Genomic DNA, 24,591 nt, shown 5'->3' with positions numbered 1-24,591 from the left:
TGGGCCCCCTTTATCGGCTTTTGAGGAAAGGAGTCTCCTGGAGCTGGGGGTCTAGTGAACAATCAGCATTCCAGACCTCTAAGGATCTGCTCAAATCGTCCAATGTTCTCGTTCATTTTGATCCAGAGAAGGATCTTGTGCTGACATGCGATGCCTGTCGGTATGGAGTGGGGAGTGTATTATCGCACGTGATGCATGATGGTACAGAAAGACCGGTTGCATTTGCATCCAGAACGTTGACCCCGGCAGAGAAAAACTATTCCCAACTTGACAAGGAAGGATTGGGAATCGTTTTCGGCGTTGGCAAATTTCGCCAGTACCTTCTTGGACATCATTTCACGATTCGCACTGATCACAAGCCGCTGATCAGTCTGTTTGGTCCAACTAAGGCGACATCTGACACACTACCGCCCAGGATCATCCGCTGGTCCCTGTTTCTCGCTGCTTATGACTACACCATATGTTATAAGCCCGGTTCGTCTATCACAAATGCAGATGCCATGAGTCGGTTACCCCTTCCAGAATCCGTTGATGATTCGCCTACACCAGGATCCATTATCGCACTGATGGATCATCTGGAAGATTGTGCTGTCGATTCTGGCCAGATCCGCACTCATACTCGACGAGACCCCGTTCTGTCCAGAACTGTCCAGGCTGTACAGCTTGGATGGCATTTGCTACCTGAGGGTGACCCAGATTTTGCGGCTTTTAAAGCACGTAAAAACGAACTCAGCGTGGAAAATGGTTGCCTACTCTGGGGATGTCGTGTCGTGATCCCGAAAAATCTGCGTTCCAGGGTCATGGATGAAATCCATGACTGTCACCCCGGGATTGTGAAGATGAAGTCACTCGCCAGAAACTATGTGTGGTGGCCGAATCTTGATGCTGATATCGAACATCATGTTCGACATTGTTACCCCTGCCAGAGCACCCGGAATACACCTGCGAAAGCGCCACTGCATCCCTGGGAATGGCCCAGCGAACCGTGGCATCGCCTACATCTCGATTATGCCGGGCCTATTAACGGCAGCATGATTCTAATAATTACGGACGCGCACACAAAATGGATTGATGCCTATGTGACGCGTGGTACTACGTCAGCCATTGTCATCGAAAGACTCAGACGCTGTTTCGCCACTCATGGTCTGCCCAGGATGATCCATGTTTTTCGTGTTTTTCCAGTACCGAGTTTGCCAAGTTCACACGTCGGAACGGCATCAAACATAAGTTTGTCAGCCCACATCACCAGGCTTCAAATGGCTTGGCCGAACGATCCGTGGGAATCATCAAATCCGGATTGCAGAAACTTCAGGAGGGAACCCTGGAAACAAAGCTGTCTCGTCTCCTGTTCAAATACCGCATCACGCCACAATCAACAACCGGTGCAGCTCCGTCTGAGTTATTGATGAAACGACACTTGAGATCGACACTTGACAATCTCAAACCAGACATATCATCAAATGTTTATCAGAGCCAGCTTAATCAAAAGTTGGTGCACGATAAGACGTCCAACAGTCGATGTATCAACATTGGAGATCCAGTGTTTGCCCGAAATTTTGGTGCAGGTGCGACGTGGCTACCGGGAGACATCATCGAGAAGCCAGGTCCACTGTCCAGTGTGATTCGCCTGCAGGACGGCCGCAAAATTCGTCGACATCAGGACCACATAACCTACCGTCACTGTGAGTCGATGGAGCCTGTAGCATCGTCACAGTCAGGACAACAGTTCGACCCGCCACTGCCGGAGATCGTCGTGGCCGCTCCAGCCAGCTCGGATGCCCCGAAAACCTCTGCAAACGCTACACCCTTCGTGGAGACCAAAGGAATCACCTCGGACTCTGTATCCACTGGTACACCGCGACCCAAAGGAATCACCTCGGACTCTGTATCCACTGGTACACCGCGACGCTCAATGCGTGAGAGAAAAGCACCCGACCGGTTGAATCTTTGAAGATGTTTTTTTTCACGTTGACACATGTTCTATTTTCACGTATTTTCATTATTCTCATAACCGTTTGCACACATATTTTCACATGTTTTGGAAATGTTGCTTTTGAAATGTCAATTCTGGAAATCTAGCACGTATATTGCTCTTGGTAATTTTGGACTTAAAGGGGAGGATGTCATGTATGCAGTGCAAATGTTCACCGTTGTATCCCTACACCGGGACCGGGTTGTATCCCTACGCCAGAGCTCGGATGGCGCTGCTGTGAATCGGGCCTTGATTGGCAGAGTGAATAAACGCGTACGACAATTGATCGCAGTTTGTCGAGATACTTTACAAGGATGGATGGTGTTCACGACTTCCAGAAGGAGGTCTGCAAGTAAGCATGATGGAGAGCTTTGTGAGAAACCGGCTGAAGTGGGCCTGACACTTGGTGCGGATGGGGAAGAGAGAATTGCAGAGAGCGGATAGGTTGAGGAAGTAAGGTGGGAGGAAAAGAGGTTGATATATGAATATTGTTTGAGGAGGGATATCAATAAGGTTGGAGAGTGGAGAGAGTTGGCTGGGGGCAAGGACATTCAGTTCTCGTAATGTTCCCACTTGGCCATCTACAACCTTTCCGTGTGCACCCCCAAGTAAAATCACCATTTTCAACCCATTCCGTCCAGAAATTAAAAGAAACACACAAACAGTATGATGTGATAACTCCCCCACTTCTATGATATCAATATTTTCATGCAGAGAATTGCACAGTATTTTATTACCGGTGGGCAGAGGTTAGGTTTTCACCCCTTCCTGTTTGTCTGCCTGTGCGCAGGATATCTCAAAAAGTTATGGATGGATTCGGACGAAACGTATTGGACAGGTTGGGTGTGTGACAAGGAATAATTGCTTAAATTTTAGTGAAGATCCGGATCCGGATAAGAGGAATTTTAAGTGATTCTTCAGAGAGATAGGGCCAAAATATAGCACGATATTTTAAATCATTGTGGATGGATTCGGACGGAACTTGGTTGATGAGTTGAGTAGGTTATAGGAACAAGCCAATTCGATTTTGGTTTAGGTCTGGATCCAGATCCGGTCTATCAATGGTTTACAAAATGTAAAATGGTATGAAAGGTGTGCGTTCTAGTTATGACTTGTAATAACCCCTCACATCAGGCATGGCGCGACATGATACACATTTACAAAGCCAATTCTCAAAACCCTGGGGGCTATGAAATATTGGTATCACTTAAAACCTTTCCATGTACACCCCTAGTACAACCACCAGTTTTCAACTCATTCCTTCCAGTGGTTATGGAATGCATAAAAGTCAAACAAACCCACACAAAGACACAAACAGTATGACAATTGACTTTACTATGAGTATTACTGGACTGTTTTCTTAAAGTGTAATGTTCTACGAAAATGTTGTAAGAAAATTGGGCAGAGACCATCCTCAGTGACGATGGTGTCTGTGTGCCCGCTTCCATAGTGATGAATGTGGGACACGGCTGCACGGACGTTGTCCACGACTTCCAGTGTACAGGCCAGTCCACCGTACTCAGTCCGCAGGTTGGCCGCCGTTGTTGGCCCAAAGGCCAGCTCCTTGGATAACCGTGGACCAGCCCTTATCTGTACCTGTATGCAAAGAAGTCAACATAACGAGAGACTCTAGTTTATGTCCACAAGATTGAGGGAAGAAGGTAGCATGCTCTATCAGAAACCTTGCTGATATGAAAAGCTCTGCTTTCATTTCCTTTGTTAACTTGTATAAATCAAATAAAACAAGAAAAAGAGCAATCAGAGATTGCAAACCCTCGCCAGGATGTATTTTCAGTGTTTTTTTTAAAGGCTTTTGTGTTAAAACAAATATGGAGGCCGAACCACGTGACTGATGACGTCATGATTTTTTTTTCTAAACTAATTTATTCCTAGATTATGCTCAAGAAATTTCATCTTGATCGGATGAAGTTTGTACTTGTCGAATTATGACGTCATAATGGAGGCACCTATGAAATCATAATTAACATATTTTATTCCCCTTGGAGAGTTCTTTACAATGAGCCATGTCTCAATTTTTTCTATTCAGCACTTTCTGAGATATAGATGTGTAAGTTTTTTCGATTTTTCCAAGATGGCGGCCGAACCACGTGACCTATGACGTCATAATTATCATTTAAAAATTCTACTGGTGGAGATGCACCTATGGTGAAAATTTCCTGTCAATTGGACCAACGGTTGCAGAGAAAATCATATTTATTCTGTGCGGACAAACAGACAAACAGACAAACAAACAAACGGACTCAAATGCAATACCCTCTCCTCTGGCGAGGGTAACAATGTCTCCGTGCCACACGCATTCACACTTATCCATAAACAGAGATAACAGCACATAAAGAGGCTAAGGAAGGTTGAATAAGATCATAACAGAGCAAAGAAAATCCGTGGTGAGGAGTGAAGAGCAATGGCCGGTAAGGTAAGTGGTTAAACTCGAATCACGTAGGATGCACATTGCTTGATCAACCTTGAGCTCGATACACACACAGATTTTGGATTCAAATCAGATAAGGGAAAAATCCGAAGAGTGGAAGAAAATTTACGCTGTAATCTATCGATGTTATAAAAGAAAAGGAGCGGATTAACGGATTTCCAAAAATCCAACTACGGTTGATTTGGGTAACTCCCGGGAATGTTCGTGATCCCAATTTTTTTTTTATGGGTACATGGACACGCATATCAAAACTGCAAATGCCAACATGTGACGTTGGTTATCCCTGTACGGAGAGCAGGATCTCCCAGGAATCTTTTTTTGTTTCTTCCCCCATAGATTTGTCATCGCAGCAAAGATTGGTATGTCCGTCAGCGAAGCGACGGGTCTTATATTCTTGTTATTGACAGAACATGAAAAAAGCAGTGAATTATACAATTACACAAGCTCAAGCTTTTATTCATCCAAAAGGAAACATAACCTCGGAAATTTCAATATCAAAATTATTTATTTCATTGTTAATAACAACATGTAATCAGATCTCAAAGTAATTAGTGTAATAATAATAATGGAATCTTCTTCTTTAATAGCCACTATTATTCCCACTTGTGAGGTTGGCCGGGAGAAACTTGGCCCGAGTCTTTACGAACCGGCTGGCCTGGCCTGATGTTCGACTAGTAAATTTGTAATTTGTTCATGGTGCCTGCGATAGCTCACCTACTCTATTGCAAAGGACACTGAAGATTCTTTAACGTCCACCAAATAACTCTGGCAGACAGGACGTCCGCTTAACGTCCATCCGAGGGACGGCACATTGATGAATCGCACTGCCTGTGAAACACCAGGATGACAGTTTATAGTTGGGTCAAAGAATAATGGAATAAAATATTAAAAACTAGTACTGTACGAAAATACTAGTACGAAAAACTAGTACGAAAATATTTTTAAAATAAATACTCCTATGGTGAAAATTTCGTGTCAATCGGAACAACAGTTGCAGAGAAAACGAATGTCAAAGGGAATAAACCCGCAAAATGCTGGCGGAAGGGACATACATACATACATACATACATACATACATACATACATACATACATACATACGCTGTTCCAGATGGCATTGCCCTACGTGCTATGCCTTAAAAAAATTAACTTTTTCAAATTGAATTATATCTAGTTTGAAGGGATGAAAGTATAGATTTCCTCGAGAGAGGTCTCCTCGGTGTTATCAAAGACAACAACCACGAATGGGAAGTGTGCAAGGCTATGTTAACCTTCTGTAGAGTTATGGTAGGAAAACTCAGTGGTCGAACGCTCGCCTCTGAGATGTCTAGTCTCTGTTAGATTCCCAACTGAATCGTGCTTCGCATGCAGTCCCATGCACGTCGGATGTTGTGTCACTCGGTATGCCATCTTTTGAAGAGGATGTTAAGTTGTTTGCCCCATTTACTGACATTTGCGTGTGAATGTTATAAAGATCCCACATCTTTTAAAAGACGAGTCCGTTGCATGGACTTACTTCGGCGAAATTCCAAATTTCTGTTAATAACGTGCACAAATTCCCAATGGATGCCAAATTGAGAAGGCAGCTCTGAATGAGGGCTGCTTCCAGCATCACCATGTGATGGAGCAGTAATCCATCCAGAGCGCATTCTCAACAATGGAAATGCCTACGCTTTAGTTTTGGCACTCAGGTGACTCTGATAAGGGGTATAGTAGTTGCTGGTAAAAAGTCCGTCAAAAATGACGTTGGAACAGTTTATTGGACAGTACAGCGTTATGAGCGTGACAGTCTGAAGCCTCGGCCTAGTGTCAGGTCCATCTGAGCTGGCCTGGTCCATTATATCTTCTTTATTTATTAGACATCATACGGATGTAAATAAACACTCATTTTACTCTGCGTACGTTGCACATCATGTGCAGAGAATTTCACCTCCCTGCGTCTTGTATTTATTACTATTTTAAAAAACCCTTCTGTACACCGCCCTTGAGGCTCGGTTTACAAGCCACCGTCTACAATTCCAATAGAAGAACCATAATTACTCTTTTATGGAAAATATTTTTCGAGTTTGTTTTATCCTCAAAAATAGACCGTACTGCGAAAAGGTTAGCCTTTAAAACCTACCTTACGAAGGGGGACTGACCTCTGTAAAAACACACAAACTGACATTGTGTTTTATATGGTAGATTCCAGAGTTATGGTCTCAGAAATGAAGTGACTTACATTTTCTGAGTGCAGCATGTCCACCAGTTGCTCAAAAGAAGGAGAACGGAGCAATGAGCGATGGATCAGCAAGCTTTCCATGGCATTGCAAGCCGCAGGGTAGTCACACTTGGAATCACGTACTGAAGCACAATATCACACCTTACATGTGCCCATTGAAACACAACACACCACATTACCTGTGCACACTATAATGCAACGTCACATGTTAACTGTGCATACTGAAACACAACATCACATATTACCTGTGAACTTGCATTCCTAACCTACGTCATTTCTGCCAATAACACCAGCTCCTACTCTATCATCTTATGCCTGATGTTCATCATCAGACGAGTACATCGTTCTATCGAACAAACACTGACATAGAAATAGAAATTTAAATTGAAATAGGTCAATATTCCCCACAATAAACGAGCCAACAGTACCGATCTTGAGTGCCATATTCATGCAGGCATGCTCATCCACGTACACATGGCAAATGCCCTCGCTATGCCCTAGTACGGGCACCGTGCCAGCAGCCTTTGCCACCGAGCGCACCAATGCAGAGCTTCCCCGTGGGATGGCAAGATCCACCAACTGGCACACGGCGGCCACGTCCTCTCGGCTGTTTACCTGATGTACATGAAACATAAAGACAGTGTCTGAGCTGCAAACAAAGCACATTTACAAGAAAATTTTAAGGGGCATTACAGGAGACATTTTCAATTAAAAGAGGTTTTCTGCCAATTTATTCACCCACATCCCACAAAGGTAACTATAACAACCATTGTACGTCAGTACTCATGGAGCTATATGACAGTCGGTGCCGCTTACTGTGATGATAAGGAAAGGAACCAGAGCACATTTCATCCTGAAATCTCTCTTGATTCTAAGATGATTGTTGCACAAATCTCTTTTTTTCAAGTGTAAGGACACGATGGTCACAGGTTAAGGTTTAACTATATCCTTGTTTTTCAACAACTATTACATCACACTGGTTTAATGAATTTTTTGGAAGCATACTGCATTTCTCAATGAAATGAGTGAATTCTATCTAAGATGACTTTATAACAACTTTCTAATTCAGAACAAACAAATCAATACTAAAAATATGCTCACAGTGGCCTGACTTTAAAAGCAAATTACACCATTGGTGGACTATTATGACAGTTTAGCACAAAAACAAGAACAGTGACGTCACGGTTTCTAAATGTAAATTCTTTTAATCACACTTTGCATTTTAAGAAAATTATTGAGGTGAATATAAAAACAATTATAAGCGAATCAGCAATACTAGAATGTCTCAAGTGGCCGTAAGGATCCATATGCTACAACTTAGTAAGCAAATTACTTTGAAACTATAATGCTGATGTTGACCAATTATGCCTCCGCCCACATTATTACATCATTATACACACTTGTCCCCAAGTTTGACTTCCATTCAGCTGTTCTCAAGCATGACATTTTTACCCGGCATGATCTCTGACCTCTCAGAAATCACAAAATCACCTCACTCCTCTCCTTTGATGCCAAAATCTAATCACTTCATCTTTGTATCATAATATATTCTTATACCAAGTTTGGTCAAAATCCCATCACTGGTACACAGATTGGTGCGGCAACATAATTGTTACTTAATGTGACCTCTCACATTTGGCCTCTTGACCTCAGAATGTAATCAGTTCATGTTTACATCATTATACATACCTGTACCAAGCTCGATTTAAATCCCTTCAACTGTTCTTAAGTTATCACATTTTCCCCTGACATGACCTCTGACCTTTGACCTGTTGATGCCATAATCCAATCAGTTCATCTTTGCATCATATATACTTATACCAAGTTTGTTCAAAATCCCATCACCAGTTCAAAAGTTAGAACAGTAACATAATTTTTACTTAACGAGACCTCTGACCTCTGACCTTTGCCCTGTTGACCCCAAATTTTCATCATTATAATACTTGTACCAAGTTTGACTTATGCCTTATCTTATGTTATCACAGCAACGAAAACCTATCACAGACGGATGGACGGACAGAATGACGGACAACCCGAAATCATAATGCCTCCGGCGACTTCATCAGTGGAGGTATAAAAATGAATGCTCCGACTCAATCTATCAATATAACTATATAATCTGTCTATAACTACAAGAGAGATGTTTGTGTCTGCGTATGTCTGTCACCATTTTTCTTTTCTCACACCATGTGTGCCAGAAATGGTCAAACTTTCAGAGGTTCAATAGTGAGTGCTGGAGTGCATTTCAGGCAAAACAAGTTTTTTGAAAAATTTTCAAATCGGATTTTTAATCGGATTTAATCGAAAATCGGATTTGGATTTATAAAATCGCTCTGTCGAGCCCAAGCCATTGTAGCTTTGTGAAAGACAATATTAAATGATCATCGACCTATAAACTAGAGAGGTGTGATGTGATGGGGGTGAGTTGCTTGAAGGATGAAGTGGGACAAATCCAGAGTAACCCAGTTTTAGGACCGGCAGAGAAGATAACTGAGAAGGACGTTGAGGAAGCGATAAAAGCAATGAAGAGTAGAAAAGCGGCAGGGCCGACGGGAGTTGTGGGAGATATGTTGAAGGCAGCAGGAAGTTGGGGTGTGAAGAGAATGACAGAGATCTGTAATCTGGTGGTGAAAGAAGGTCGCATTCCAGTGGTTTGGGAACTGAGTACCATCGTCCCTCTATACAAGGGGAAAGGTGACCCTCTGGAGTGTGGCTCGTACCGAGCGATAAAGTTATTGGAGCATGGAATGAAGGTATTGGAAAGGGTGTTGGAGAAGAGGATAAGGAAGAAAGTGAAGATCGACGAAATGCAGTTTGGATTTATGCCAGGAAGAGGAACGACAGACGCGCTTTTCATTGTGAGGCAGTTGCAGGAGAAGTACATGGAGAAGAGGAAGAAGTTGTTTCTTGGGTTTGTTGATCTGGAGAAAGCATTCGATAGGGTTCCACGCAAAGTATTGACATGGGCATTGAGGAAGTTAGGAGTGGAGGAATGGTTGATCAGAGTAGTGATGGCAATGTACAAAAGAGCGCGCACAGCTGTAAGGACGAAGGACAGGAACAGTGGTTGAGTTTGAGGTGAAGGTGGGAGTGCATCAGGGGTCAGTACTAAGTCCACTACTATTTGTAGCTGTGATGGAGGTGCTGGCTCAGAACGTAAAGGAGGGTTTACCGTGGGAGTTGTTGTATGCAGATGATCTGGTGTTGATTGCGGAAAGTATGGATGGACTGAAGGAAACGATGAACAAGTGGAAGGAATGCATGGAGACAAAAGGTCTGAAGGTGAATATCGGAAAGACGAAGGTGATGGCATGTGGTAAAGCATGTGGTGAGGTGGAAAGAACTGGGAAGTGGCCCTGTGCTGTGTGTAGGAAGGGTGTCGGAGTGAACTCCATTCAATGTACAATGTGCGCTGAGTGGGTTCATCAAAAATGTAGTGGTCTGAGAGGGTCATTAACCAGTGTGGCAGCTACATTCAAGTGTAAGGTGTGCACAGAGGGAGCTGCAGATGTAGGAAATGTTGAGTTGGATCTTGGAGATGGTGTGAAGTTGGAAGGTGTGAAAACATTTTGCTACCTCGGAGACATGCTGAATGGAGAAGGTGGATCAGACTCGGCAACGGTTGCTAGAGAGATGTGCATGGAAGAAGTTTCGGGAACTGAGTGGCATGCTGATGAAGAGGGGAGTGTCGTTGAAGCTGAAGGGAAAGGTGTATGCTGCATGTGTGAGAAGTGTTATGATTTATGGGAGCGAGACATGGGTAATGAACATAGAGCAGCAACGAAGGTTGGAAAGGGTGGAAATGCGAATGGTTCGGTGGTTTTGTGGAGTATCGTTGAGAGAGACGAAGACAAATGATGAATTGCGAAAGATGATAATGGGAATATTGCCTGTGATTGATGCTGTGAAGAGGAACAGGTTGAGATGGTTTGGTCATGTGTTGAGGAAGGATGAAAGTGACTGGTTGAGAAGAGTGAAGAAATGAATGTAGAAGGAAGTAGAGGACGGGGAAGACCGAGAAAGACTTGGCTAAAGATGGTGGAAGAAGAAATGCGGGCAAGGGGGTTAACAAGGAGAGATGCAGAAAATAGGGCAAAATGGAGAAGATTGTCATGGGGACCGCAAGGCTAACCCCCGCTCTAGTAGGGAAAATGGCCTTAAAATGCATGTAGCAGTATCGACCTATAAACTATTCACGTTGAATTCAGTGTTGTAGATCCACCTTCAGAGGTCATTTTCCCCACAGAGTGGGGGGTTGGCCTTTTTTGGGCACCGTGGTCCCCTTTTTGAAGCAATGTTTTGCAGCCGGATGCCCTTCCTGCCGCCAACCCTGTCAGTCGCCTCTTGCGACACACAGGGAATTACCAGTGAACTGGTACTCAATTTGCCGACCTCGGAAGGATGACAGGCTGAGTCAACCCCCCTGGTGTTAATTTAGCGATCGACCGGGATTCGAACCCAGGATCCTAGGATCCCAAGCCGGCACCCTAACCGCTAAGCCAACACCAGGCTTTGAATTCAGTGTTATAGCACAAGTAATAAAGCTATAATCAGAATTTTTATCATGCTGTCAAATAAGTTCGACAATAGTCGTCACTTTTCGCTCTTCCAACAGTGGTGATTTGGCTGAAGTCACTGCAGCTGGAAGGATCCGTAAAGTACACAGGAGCTATCGAGATAAGGGCATCCCAAGTTCCGCCCAACTTATTCACAGCTATTCGTTTCATTTTTGTGATTCGTTGCATTCAATTTGACAGCTGCTGGCTTTAGAGAGAAAAGCACCGCCACTCGATGGCATTGCATCGTTTTTCAGAAAAAAAATCATTGGGAAACCCATTGCCATGTTAAATTTCCATGCAATTTTACAGGAATATAAACGTCGATATAAACATGAGGCATAACCTGATCAGAAAAACTTATTAGCATTGTGATGCAATTCAACTCTCAAAGTGACCTGTTTTGTGGCCTTTAATGTCCCCGATTTCCACCAGACGGGAAGAGCTCCAGTATTCTGGACAGTGAGCGGGAAGAGATCTTTACCATTTGTGCTGCATTGGAGATGTCGTGCAGAGATAATGCCTCTTGCACGATGGCCATGAGGGCAGCATTTGACAACTTTGCCTCACTCCCTCCTTTGAGTAGAAGTCCGTTCCCACTTGCTATCGCCAAGCCAGCAACCTGCACACCTCAAAAAACATTCTTTCAATCCCAGGAAAAAAAACATTCCAACAAAGGCCATCTTTCCACTATTGCAACAGTACAATCAGACAAAATTACAGCTTTAGTTACATTTCATTTTGTGCTTTGGTAAATTAATTTCATCATAATGGATATAAATATATACCAGCAGATGTCCGTGGTTAAAAAAAATACAACGACAGAAAAGCTTTAGCGTATTATTCTATAGAAAGAGAAGAGAAGATCAGCTACAATCCCTTCAGTGAAAGTTCACTACGTCATTATACACTGTTGCTCAGCACACAAACATGGCGTGAATAGCCGGAGAAGCAAAGCTGGCATTCTTAGCAATGTGGACACCGAGAACGATGGAGACAGGAAAATCGAAGAGTGGATTGCACCATGGGACGACAAACTGCGTCGGACAGACGACGGGGTCGGCAGGGTTTGGGGCCCATCAGGGAAAAAGGCTTTCTCCAAAATGATTGATCACCTGGAGTCTGAGCATAACATTATATTATATGTATTAGGGTCGTCCAAAAATTTGAAGATTGGATTTTCATTTCTCCACAAGCCTGCCCCTATTCCTATTGAAGAAAGTAGTTTGTGGTGAAAATTTGAGCTTGATTGGACAATATTTAGAGGTTGCTCAAAATGTTGACAAATTTTAATGAATAATAAGATATAGAATTTTTAGCATCAGACATCAATTCATAGATTATTATCTATTTTCAATTACTCAAATTATTTATTATTGTTATTGTTGTTTGTTTGTAAACTAATAAATAATTATGTACAATGTACCATTGTACAATGTACATGTATGTTAAATTGTTCATTGTTCATTGTTCAATGTTCATTCATATAGTCAAATTAAGATTAAAAACAAAACAGTAGATTAAACATTGATGTTTTAATTTGACAATAAATCATTTATCGGAAAAAATAAATCATCCATCAGAAAATATAAAATATCTATCAGAGACGATAAAACAAATCTATCAGAACAATTAAAACAAAGTAAACAACAGAATACACATAATTTGAATGATTTTACGTAACATTGTTTTCAGAAACTTGTGTTTCAAAACATTGCCTACTTCTTTGACAAGATGGCTTTGGTTGACACTGGAAAGTTTTCACGATGAAGTTTCACAACTCTCAACAAAAATTGCTTCTGCTCTTCATTCTTGGTCAGAGTGTCATGGAAAGTTTGGATGAGAGCAACACCTCGCTCAGCACAGTCATTGATAACCTTCATGCTGCGTATCTTCTTCTCAAGCTCTTGGTATGAGTTGTCTGTGTTCCAGAGGTGTGGCTCCTTTTCCAGAAAACTCAGTGATACTTCTTTGTCAGACTCTGAGATGACAACACCAAATAATTCAAGAGATCGACCTGTGATGTAGGTGTCCACTGAGTCAGAAAGCCTGAAGGCTTTAGCATCTATCCTATGAAGATTGTTTGGCTTTGGAGCCCGCTTGAAGTTCTTCACCATCTTTGCCTTTGTCTCATCATCCACCCGGCTATCAAAAAGAGCTAATGCAGCAAGGTGTTCTGACAAATACCAGAGGTGTCTAGTGAATGCTTTGACAGCAGTTTCACGGACAACCATATCTGGGTAAGAATCAAGGGTTGAAAGAAGAAGCAAATCATTGAGAGGTGCCTTTGTGGGTAGCGGCACCTCATGCCAGAATCTCGCATACACAAGTGCAACAAAAAGAGCAATCTGTGTGATTCCCTTCAATTCACGTGATGTTAGCTTTATTTGGTCTTTGAAGAGAACCATCTTGAGAGCTTCCTATCCTCTTTGAAACATCTATGGCTTTCATCATCCAGCGGGCATTGTGCAAAGCTCCTGGGGCACGGAATTTCACCTCTCTGGCCTCACATCCACCCAGAAATGTATGGCATAGTCTCAGAAGTTCTTCATAGTCATCACGTGGGTGTTGTTCTTTGAGTGCAGCTGCATAAAAATGTATCATATTCTGACGTTCAACGAGGTTATCGGAAAATATTTTATCTTCTCCTACTTTGAACCTCTTCTTGTCAATTAAAGGCCACTGTTTCCTGAACCTCTTGAACAGTCTGATCTCAGGTCCGCTAGTGGGTCCTATGACCTTAGTTGTAACATCAGAGAGCATAACTTCAAACACATGATGACGACATGCAATCCAGACAAGCTCAGCATCCAAAGCTGCTTCAATGAGGGTACATGCTCCGTTATCAGCCCTGTGTTGGATGCAGTGGTGTCAAACACTATGCCTTTCACCAACTGTTTGACATTCCACTCCTAAAGAAGTTGTATGCATGCATTTGCTTGTGCTACACCAGTGCCATGGGGAATTTTTGGGACTCCAAGCAACTTCTCGGTATTCATACCAGTTACAAGTATCGCTACCCGATCAACAGATTCTTTGTGATTGCCAGTATAATCAGGGAGCAGTTTCCCATCCCAGTGTCGTCGGAGTGGGCTATTACATAAGAAATTTGCCTTTTTCTTCAGTGGGCATTATTTCCCTTCCACGAATTCGAGCATGACGAATTCCACTGCGTGACAGAGAAATGTCTTCAATGGTATGACCAAGAGATTGTGCAAAAGCACTGGCCACAAACATAGCACGCCGATCTGAGAGATTTACTCTGTCCAGAGTTGCCACAATTGCTGGAGTGTCACCTTGATGGGAGCCTTTTTCGCCTGTTTGGCAGAAGATGGACTTTGGAGTTTGAATTCATTGTCCCCTGAATCGGAGCTTTCAATCTCAGACTCATCATCATCATCAACCACAGCCGATGTTGATGGAACAGATTGCATTGCTGTTAGAGTCTCAGCACCATGTTTCTTCTTTCTTTTATCTTCATTCTCAAGCCTGATACGCTTTCTGTTCTCCTTCACTGCCAGAGTATTGTCAACAGATCCCATACGTGAACTTGAGGGATCCTCACGCTGCATGATAAGGAATGCTTTGTCTTCTTCATTCGTCATTTTCTCAAGCGCATCATTTGGTGAGATATCAAAGAGGGATTGAAGATCATCTTTGAACATCTGCTCCTTCACTCTGTAGTTTTCGAATGTCTTGGTTCTATTTTTCTTTACCAGTTTGTAGGCATCATACAACTTCAAAAGTTGGCGCTCACGGGAATCTACTCTCTGCACTGGAATTCGTGCTTTCTCCCAGTATGCACACACAGCTTGTACACTAGGTTTGGCACTTTCACGAACTGTATGGTGTTCTTGTATGTGATGGTACACCATTTTCTGCATTGTGTGTCCTTTGGTTGGGAGTCCCCCACATATTATTTCCTTTTTCAGACTTGCCCAGCAACCAAACTGTGGAAGAGCTGCGAGTTTCTGCCATCTGAAAAAAACAGGATAAATTAAAAATGTTATTTTTTGAGCAACCTCTAAATAAGTTCCAATTGACCTTATATTTGGTTCACATGATCTTTATAAACATAGGAACAAGGGCAGCCTTGTGGAGCATGGATTTTTAATAGTATTAAATGTAACATATATCTGTGGACTACCCTAATGTATATACATTATATATTTACATATATTTGTTTACATATATATATATATATATATATATATATATATATATATATATATATATATATATATATATATATATATATATATATATATATACACACACACACACTGTTGCGGTTTTTATGGGAAACCACTAAAAAGTAATGGCAACCACCAAACAGGTCCCTTAGAATAGTTATTTCATAGCAGACCATTATCTTAGTCCCTTTCCCTTATCTCCGGTTAGTATGTTTTGTGTTGGGGAAGGGTAAGACGGGTTCTCCACTCAAAGGGATAATAAACCAGGCAGATGCACCAAGATTGCATCCACAGATTGATTTGAAGTCTTGAAGGACAGAAGACAGACCAAACACCATTGGGATATGCACCAATCAGCACATAAGGAACTTCGGGGTAACTTGTGGGGCGGAGAACCGCCCCACAAGCTCTTTGGCATGAATGAAGTCCTCTCACCACGGCACATTGGCATGAATGAAGTCCTCTCACCATGGCCCATTGGCATGAACCAAGTCATCTCACCATGGCCCATTGGCATGAACCAAGTCATCTCACCATGGCCCATTGGCATGAACTAAGTCATCTCACCATGGCACATTGGCATGAACGATGTCCTCTCACCATGACCCATTGGCATGAACCAAGTCATCTCACCATGGCCCATTGGCATGAACCAAGTCATCTCACCATGGCCCATTGGCATGAACCAAGTCATCTCACCATGGCACATTGGCATGAACGAAGTCCTCTCACCATGACTCATTGGCATGAACCAAGTCATCTCACCATGGGCCCATTGGCATGAACCAAGTCATCTCACCATGGCCCATTGGCATGAACCAAGTCCTCTCACCATGGCACATTGGCATGAACCAAGTCCTCTCACCACGGCACATTGGCATGAACCAAGTCATCTCACCATGGCACATTGGCATGAACCAAGTCCTCTCACCATGGCACATTGGCATGAACCAAGTCATCTCACCATGGCCCATTGGCATGAACCAAGTCATCTCACCATGGCCCAAGTCATCTCACCATGGCCCATTGGCATGAACCAAGTCCTCTCACCATGGCCCATTGGCATGAACCAAGTCATGTCACCATGGCCCATTGGCATGAACCAAGTCCTCTCACCATGGCACATTGGCATGAACCAAGTCATCTCACCATGGCCCATTGGCATGAACCAAGTCATCTCACCATGGCCCATTGGCATGAACCAAGTCATCTCACCATGGCCCATTGGCATGAACAAAGTCATCTCACCATGGCCCATTGGCATGAACCAAGTCATCTCACCATGGCCCATTGGCATGAACCAAGTCCTCTCACCATGGCCCATTGGCATGAACCAAGTCATCTCACCATGGCCCATTGGCATGAACCAAGTCATCTCACCATGGCCCATTGGCATGAACCAAGTCATCTCACCATGGCCCATTGGCATGAACGAAGCCCTCACGGCACATTGGCATGAACGAAGTCCTCGCGGCCCATTGGCATGAACCAAATCCTCGCGGCCCATTGGCATGAACGAAGCCCTCGCGGCCCATTGGCATGAACCAAGCCCTCGCGGCCCATTGGCATGAATGAAGCCCTCGCGGCCTATTGGTATGAACCAAGCCCTCGCGGCCCATTGGCATGAACCAAGCCCTCGCGGCTCATTGGCATGAACCAAGCGCTCGCGGCACATTGGCATGAACGAAGTCCTCGCGGCCCATTGGCATGAACCAATTCCTCGTGGCCCATTGGCATGAACCAAGCCCTCGTGGCACATTGTCATGAACGAAGTCCTCGCGGCCCATTGGCATGAACCAAGCCCTGGCGGCCCATTGGCATGAACGAAGTCCTCGCGGCCCATTGGCATGAACCAAATCCTCGCGGCCCATTGGCATGAACGAAACCCTCGCGGCCCATTGGCATGAACCAAGCCCTCGCGGCCTATTGACATGAACCAAGCCCTCGCGGCCCATTGGCATGAACCAAGCCCTCGCGGCACATTGGCATGAACGATGTCCTCTCACCATGGCCCATTGGCATGAACCAAGTCATCTCACCATGGCCCATTGGCATGAACCAAGTCATCTCACCATGGCACATTGGCATGAACGAAGTCCTCTCACCATGACTCATTGGCATGAACCAAGTCATCTCACCATGGGCCCATTGGCATGAACCAAGTCATCTCACCATGGCCCATTGGCATGAACCAAGTCATCTCACCATGGCCCATTGGCATGAACCAAGTCCTCTCACCATGGCACATTGGCATGAACCAAGTCCTCTCACCACGGCACATTGGCATGAACCAAGTCATCTCACCATGGCACATTGGCATGAACCAAGTCCTCTCACCATGGCACATTGGCATGAACCAAGTCATCTCACCATGGCCCATTGGCATGAACCAAGTCATCTCACCATGGCCCAAGTCATCTCACCATGGCCCATTGGCATGAACCAAGTCCTCTCACCATGGCCCATTGGCATGAACCAAGTCATGTCACCATGGCCCATTGGCATGAACCAAGTCCTCTCACCATGGCACATTGGCATGAACCAAGTCATCTCACCATGGCCCATTGGCATGAACCAAGTCATCTCACCATGGCCCATTGGCATGAACCAAGTCATCTCACCATGGCCCATTGGCATGAACAAAGTCATCTCACCATGGCCCATTGGCATGAACCAAGTCATCTCACCATGGCCCATTGGCATGAACCAAGTCCTCTCACCATGGCCCATTGGCATGAACCAAGTCATCTCACCATGGCCCATTGGCATGAACCAAGTCATCTCACCATGGCCCATTGGCATGAACCAAGTCATCTCACCATGGCCCATTGGCATGAACGAAGCCCTCACGGCACATTGGCATGAACGAAGTCCTCGCGGCCCGTTGGCATGAACCAAATCCTCGCGGCCCATTGGCATGAACGAAGCCCTCGCGGCCCATTGGCATGAACCAAGCCCTCGCGGCCCATTGGCATGAATGAAGCCCTCGCGGCCTATTGGTATGAACCAAGCCCTCGTGGCCCATTGGCATGAACCAAGCCCTCGCGGCTCATTGGCATGAACCAAGCGCTCGCGGCACATTGGCATGAACGAAGTCCTCGTGGCCCATTGGCATGAACCAATTCCTCGTGGCCCATTGGCATGAACCAAGCCCTCGTGGCACATTGTCATGAACGAAGTCCTCGCGGCCCATTGGCATGAACCAAGCCCTGGCGGCCCATTGGCATGAACGAAGTCCTCGCGGCCCATTGGCATGAACCAAATCCTCGCGGCCCATTGGCATGAACGAAACCCTCGCGGCCCATTGGCATGAACCAAGCCCTCGCGGCCTATTGACATGAACCAAGCCCTCGCGGCCCATTGTCATGAACCAAGCCCTCGCGGCACATTGGCATGAACGAAGCCCTCGCGGCCCATTGTTTCCGAAATATCTTCTGTTTAATGAAGGAAATATCTCCAGTTTATTGCATCACCATAAGTAACAAAGTAATTTTCACAAAGTAAATTTGATTCGCAATTGTTAATTGAAATTTGTTTGTTTGTTCAAAAAAATTGTTTGTATCGGTTTGTCGCACAAAGTAAATTTAAAATCAGATTAATAATACAAGGAATCAACTAAGCTAACAATATACTACAAAATACCTTAGATTGTACGGCACCTGCGTACATGTCCTGGGTACAAAAATCGGTTAAATAAAAGAGCAAAAATGGGCTAAAAGCAGGTGAGGATAGACGAGAGTTACATTTGACAGGAAACAGAAGGCAATGCAAGCACACCAGTGGTCAAATTGACAGGACCTATTGTGATGACGTTATATTGCAGAGAATAATCTAATAATGATGGACCTGAGGAAGACAATCGGGACGAGATTCGAAGATGACGAGCAGTAAACCAATGGGGACAGTCACGTGCTCCAGGATCAGCCCGGAGGCGAGGCGCGTCCTCTTCAGAGCCTTTCCCAGAGCGTTGCCCGCACTGGAGGCTAGCTGCCTCAGGCCTACAGCCAAGGCACTTAACTTGCTTGGATTTAGTGACAGCCTATCACACAATAATGTATCAAGTCCTGTGAAAAAAGGGCAAGAATAATAAATATAAGGGAGGATGAACAACAGAAGGAATGCAGCAATTATTCCTTGTTTGTTAAATTTTCACATTTACAGAAATTAAGCAAATTTTATTTCAATTATGTCCTTAAGCAACTGCTTTATGTGAATGTTCATATTGAGCGGTGAAGCCAGAATCCTACTAATTAGGCGTTGGTTACTCTGTATCAAGTGCTGATGACGAGGTACCAAGTGCAGGTGACCAGGTACCAAGTGTTGATTACCTGGTGCTGACTGGCTATTGCAAGGTGTCCAGTGCTGATTTCCAGGGGCCAAATGGCAATTTCTGTGCCAAGTACTGATATAAATCATCGTTAAAATCTCTATGCACTTATAGAACTGATACATAGCATTAACTACACCTTCCATTTATCACTCAGCACTTACATATGTACCAAGTGTTGATATCTACTTTCAAAGTGATAAATGTAAGGTGTGGCTCATGCCAGGTGCCTCCTGATGATTTATATGTACCCAGTGCATATCGCTAAGTGTATATTGGCTATTGTGAGGTGCTGACTGACTATCACCAAGTACCGAATGGCTATTGATATGTGTTGGTTGGCTATTACAAGTTGTGCTGACTAACTATTGCCAGATGCTGAGTGCATAATGTCAATAAACTGAGTGCTCGTTATTGATGACGATTGCCGATTTCCGGAGTGCATTTTGCCAATTTTGAGCCATGTTAATGGTGGTCAGTTCTGCTTACCAGGTACCAAGTGTGTACTGTCAGGTGTGCTGATTATAGGTAGTGAGTCATGATACCTGACGCTCTGGCCTGTTCCATATCCTGCTTGTTGGCACTGAGGATTGTTTCCTGACGTTCAGTGAGCAGTTCAGCCAGGCGACACAAGATCTCCACTCGCTGCACAGAGCACACTCTCAATGTCCATCATATTTATTCGCACACAATCTCATATTTCTAACCCTGTACTATACGATTTAGAATCCTGAGTAATGGTTCATCCACTGCTCTTTGACTGTTCCCTCTGACTCTCTGCCACCACAGTCTGAGAGTATGTCATTGCCAATAAACCTTATCCGTATAAGGACAAAAGGACTTGCTGTGACATACAGACCACTTTTCCAGGTCCCAGGAAAGGGACAGGATCTTTCTATGATCTTCTTAAAGAATGACCATGGTAATGTGATAATAAAGTGCGAAGATTATTTATTGCTGCCATTTTGAAATTAAGTACTTTCAATAAACCAATATAAACTAGAAAGCATCTGAAAATGCAAAACCCCTTCATATCCGTTTGTATTCAGACATCTTCTTCTTCGTCTTCCATATGCTCAAAATAACGAACCGTTTTTAAAAAATTACCAAATGAAAATTGATGATTTTATGCAACTTTGACCTTTGACCTTTTGATTTAAAAAAAACCCAATCGACTCATACCTTTTGATAGGTGAACGAATTCAGTGACCTAATATGCAAATTCTTAAAATTTCAGGTCAATCGGTTGAAAATTAGTGATTTACACAACCTTGACCTTTGACCTTCTGAATTAATACAACAACCAGCTTCTAGCTTTTGATTAGTGAACCAATTCAGTGACACAATATGCAAATTCTTAAAATTTTAGGTCAATTGGATGAAAATGGACAATTTTTGTGATGTTGACCTTTGACCTTTTGACTAAGTTATTAATTAGTTTTCTCCGTATTGTCATAATAAAGATTTGTTGAAAATTTGATGACAAAACTCAAATGGTAAATTTAAATTTCAGGTTAATCGGATGAAATCTGATTATTTTATGTGACGCTGACCTTTGTCCTTTTGACATTTTGACATAATTATTAATTTACCTTCTCCGTATTGTCATAATAAAGATTTGTTGAAAATTTGATGACAAAACTCAAATGGTAAATGTAAATTTCAGGTTAATCGGATGAAATCTGATTATTTTATGTGACACTGACCTTTTACCTTTTGACATTTTGACATAATTATTGATTTACCTTCTCCGTACTGTCATAATAAAGATTTATTGAAAATTTGATGACAAAACTCAAATGGTAAATTTAAATTTCAGGTTAATCGGATGAAATCTGATTATTTTATGTGACGCTGACCTTTGTCCTTTTGACATTTTGACATAATTATTAATTTACCTTCTCCGTATTGTCATAATAAAGATTTGTTGAAAATTTGATGACAAAACTCAAATGGTAAATTTAAATTTCAGGTTAATCGGATGAAATCTGATTATTTTATGTGATGCTGACCTTTGTCCTTTTGACATTTTGACATAATTATTAATTTACCTTCTCCGTATTGTCATAATAAAGATTTGTTGAAAATTTGATGACAAAACTCAAATGGTAAATGTAAATTTCAGGTTAATCGGATGAAATCTGATTATTTTATGTGACGCTGACCTTTGTCCTTTTGACATTTTGACATAACTATTAATTTGCTTTCTCCGTATTGTCATAATAAAGATTTCTTGAAAATTTGATGACGGTCGCTCAAATGGTTAAAAAAAAAGTTACGGCCTGGACAGACACACAGACAGACACACATACGTGATAACAAAACCCCGTCTCCTACTATGCAGTGGACGGGCTAATTATTACTTTTATTAAATGTATAGAATACATACAAATTTAGGAATTGTAAAATAAAAAATAAAAAATAGTATTCTGGGGTAAAAATTTTCACAATATCCTCTTCTTGTGAGCAATCTTCAAAGTCATAAATACAATCACATTTCCTTCTCTTGTTTTCACAAGAAATGCATTCTCCTAAAACTTGTTTAAAAAAATAAAAAAGGAAGAGGTGTAAACCTGCTCTGGCTGCAGGGAAGCGAGTGTCCTTCCAGCTTCTCTTGCTGTGTCTGCTTGCTCCTCCACACTGGGGCCTAATGGAAGAAGTCAGAAATATGATAAAGAACAATGGGAGAGAGAGTCGAATGGTAAGTAAATAATACAGTACGACTTACTACAAATCACTGAAGAATCTCACTCTTATTACCCCGTGCAAGTGAAGCGAAAAGTGAGGTTAAGCAATTGGTTCACACCTGTCTGTCTGTCCTGTCTACAAACATCAGTTTATGATTGAGAAATAATTTAACTTGAACTGAATGTTACACAGTCACGTGACACCCCATGTAAAGTTTTGGCTTTTTCAACATATTTCAACATACAGCTATTTGATCTTCATTTCAACAATATTGATAGATAAAGGTGATATAAAATAACAAATATCATGAAACATTTACATTTTGTCATCCATTGTATAATTTAAATAAACATAAATGCAAATTTCGCATGTGGAAAAAGTAAGTACACCCTTGGCTCTAATAGGTGGTATTGCCCCCTTTGGCAGAAACAACCTCAAGTAGGCATTTCTTATAACTGTCTACCAGTCTCTGACATTGACTGGGAGAAATTTTTGCCCACTCCTCCATGCAGAATTCTTTCAGTTGTGCGATGTTTCAGGGGTTTCTTGCATGCACAGCTAGTTTCAAATCCCCCCACAACATCTCGAAGGGATTTAGATCCGGGCTTTGACTTTGCCATTCCAGAACCCTCCATTTCTTTCTTTTCAGCCATTCCTTGGTGGATTTACTCATATGTTTAGGGTCATTGTCATGTTGCAAGGTCTACCTTCGGTTGAGCTTCAACTTTCCGACAGATGGCCTCACATTATCCTCAAGCACCCTCTGGTACAATGAAGAATTCATCGTGGATTCTATGATGGTGAGCTGCCCAGGCCCTGATGCAGCAAAGCTGCCCCAAACCATAATATTTCCACCACCATGCTTTACAGTTGGTATCAGCTTCTTGTGGTGAAATGCTGTCTTTGGTTTTCGCCAAACATGTCTTCTGGTACTGTGGCCAAATAGCTCTACCTTTGACTCATCTGTCCAGAGCACATTGTTCCAGAAGTGCTGGTCTTTGCCGAGGTGTTCATTGGCAAACTTTAGTCTTGCCCTGATGTTCTTTCTGGACAGCAAAGGTTTCCTCCTGGCACACCTCCCATGTAGATCAAATTTGTGCAGCCTCTTTCGAATGGTAGACTCATGCACTTTGACATCAACAGTGGCAAGAGCTACCTGTCGGTCCCGTGATGACATTCTGGGCTTCTTAGAGACTTCTTTCAGCATCTTGCGGTCTGCTCTCGGGCTGAACTTGCCGGGGCGGCCTGGCCTGAACAAGTTGGCAGTTGTTTGGAATCTTCTCCACTTGTAGATGATCTCCCGGACAGTCGAATGATTGATTTCAAATTGTTTGGAGATCTTTTTAAATCCCTTCCCAGACTCGTAGGCATCTATAACCTTCTTTCTGAAGGCCTCAGAGAGCTCTTTTGATCTCGGCATTGTGACGCCGCATACATCAACAACAAAGAGCAAACCAAACTAAATGTCTGAGGTTTAAATAAGACAGGTTCCTCCAAGATCCTCTCTAACGATGTTCTAATCATTTGCACCTGAGCTGGTGCACCTGATTCTAATTTTAGGTATTTGAAGTAGTGATAAATGTAGGGGTGTACTTACTTTTTCCTCATGAGAAATTTGCATTTATGTTTATTTAAATTTTACAATGGACTACAAAATGTAAATGTTTCATGATATTTGTTATATTATATCACCTTTATCTATGAATATTGTTGAAATGAAGATCAAATAGCTGTATGTTGAAATATGTTGAAAAAGTCAAAACTTTACATGGGGTGTACTTACTTTTTCACGTGACTGTATATTTGAACACAAATTGGAACATGAATCGGAAAACTAACTTTCCAGCTTATCAGTGCTTTAGCGAGGAAGAAAAGACATCTGAGACGTTCGGATTCCGAGTCGATTCTTAATTAAACGGCAATAGTAAAACTCTCAAAACCACTGCAGGGAAACCCCATTAAACCAAAGCTAAAGCCTATTCACATAGTACAAAACCAAAGGCAAATATTTGTTGCATTACCGCCACACTACTCGATGCTGTAGTTGTCAATACATTACTCCCCCTCAGAGTGCAGCAATCAAACGGTACAAACAAAATATGGTGTAGGAGAAGAAATGAAGACTGTCCATGTAAAAAATAAAATAAAAGTCACAGCAAAGAAAAATGGGAACAAGCAAAATGTAC

At 42.8% G+C, this 24,591-nt stretch overlaps 1 protein-coding gene across 10 annotated transcripts in view; it reads right to left on the bottom strand.

Moving 5' to 3' along the window:
- Positions 1 to 24,591, bottom strand: part of ALDH18A1 (aldehyde dehydrogenase 18 family member A1) — a 67,910-nt gene that overhangs the window by 3,311 nt on the left and 40,008 nt on the right. For all 10 annotated transcript variants that reach the window (XM_078780621.1, XM_078780619.1, XM_068121214.2 and 7 more), the window contains 7 exons: positions 22,291 to 22,364; positions 20,263 to 20,362; positions 19,237 to 19,454; positions 11,682 to 11,819; positions 7,070 to 7,256; positions 6,642 to 6,763; positions 3,382 to 3,568 (listed from right to left, as the gene is read on the bottom strand). In XM_078780621.1, coding sequence (XP_078636747.1) covers positions 3,382 to 3,568; positions 6,642 to 6,763; positions 7,070 to 7,256; positions 11,682 to 11,819; positions 19,237 to 19,454; positions 20,263 to 20,362; positions 22,291 to 22,364 — 1,026 coding nt within the window. The remainder of the gene's footprint in view (positions 1 to 3,381; positions 3,569 to 6,641; positions 6,764 to 7,069; positions 7,257 to 11,681; positions 11,820 to 19,236; positions 19,455 to 20,262; positions 20,363 to 22,290; positions 22,365 to 24,591) is intronic.

The sequence above is a fragment of the Myxine glutinosa genome, chromosome 6 (assembly GCF_964187855.1).
Source record: "Myxine glutinosa chromosome 6, kmMyxGlut1.1, whole genome shotgun sequence".
In the NCBI taxonomy this organism is placed as follows: domain Eukaryota; kingdom Metazoa; phylum Chordata; class Myxini; order Myxiniformes; family Myxinidae; genus Myxine; species Myxine glutinosa.
The sequence above is the reverse complement of the archived record's forward strand: the minus strand, read 5'-3'. Positions and strand labels throughout refer to the sequence as shown.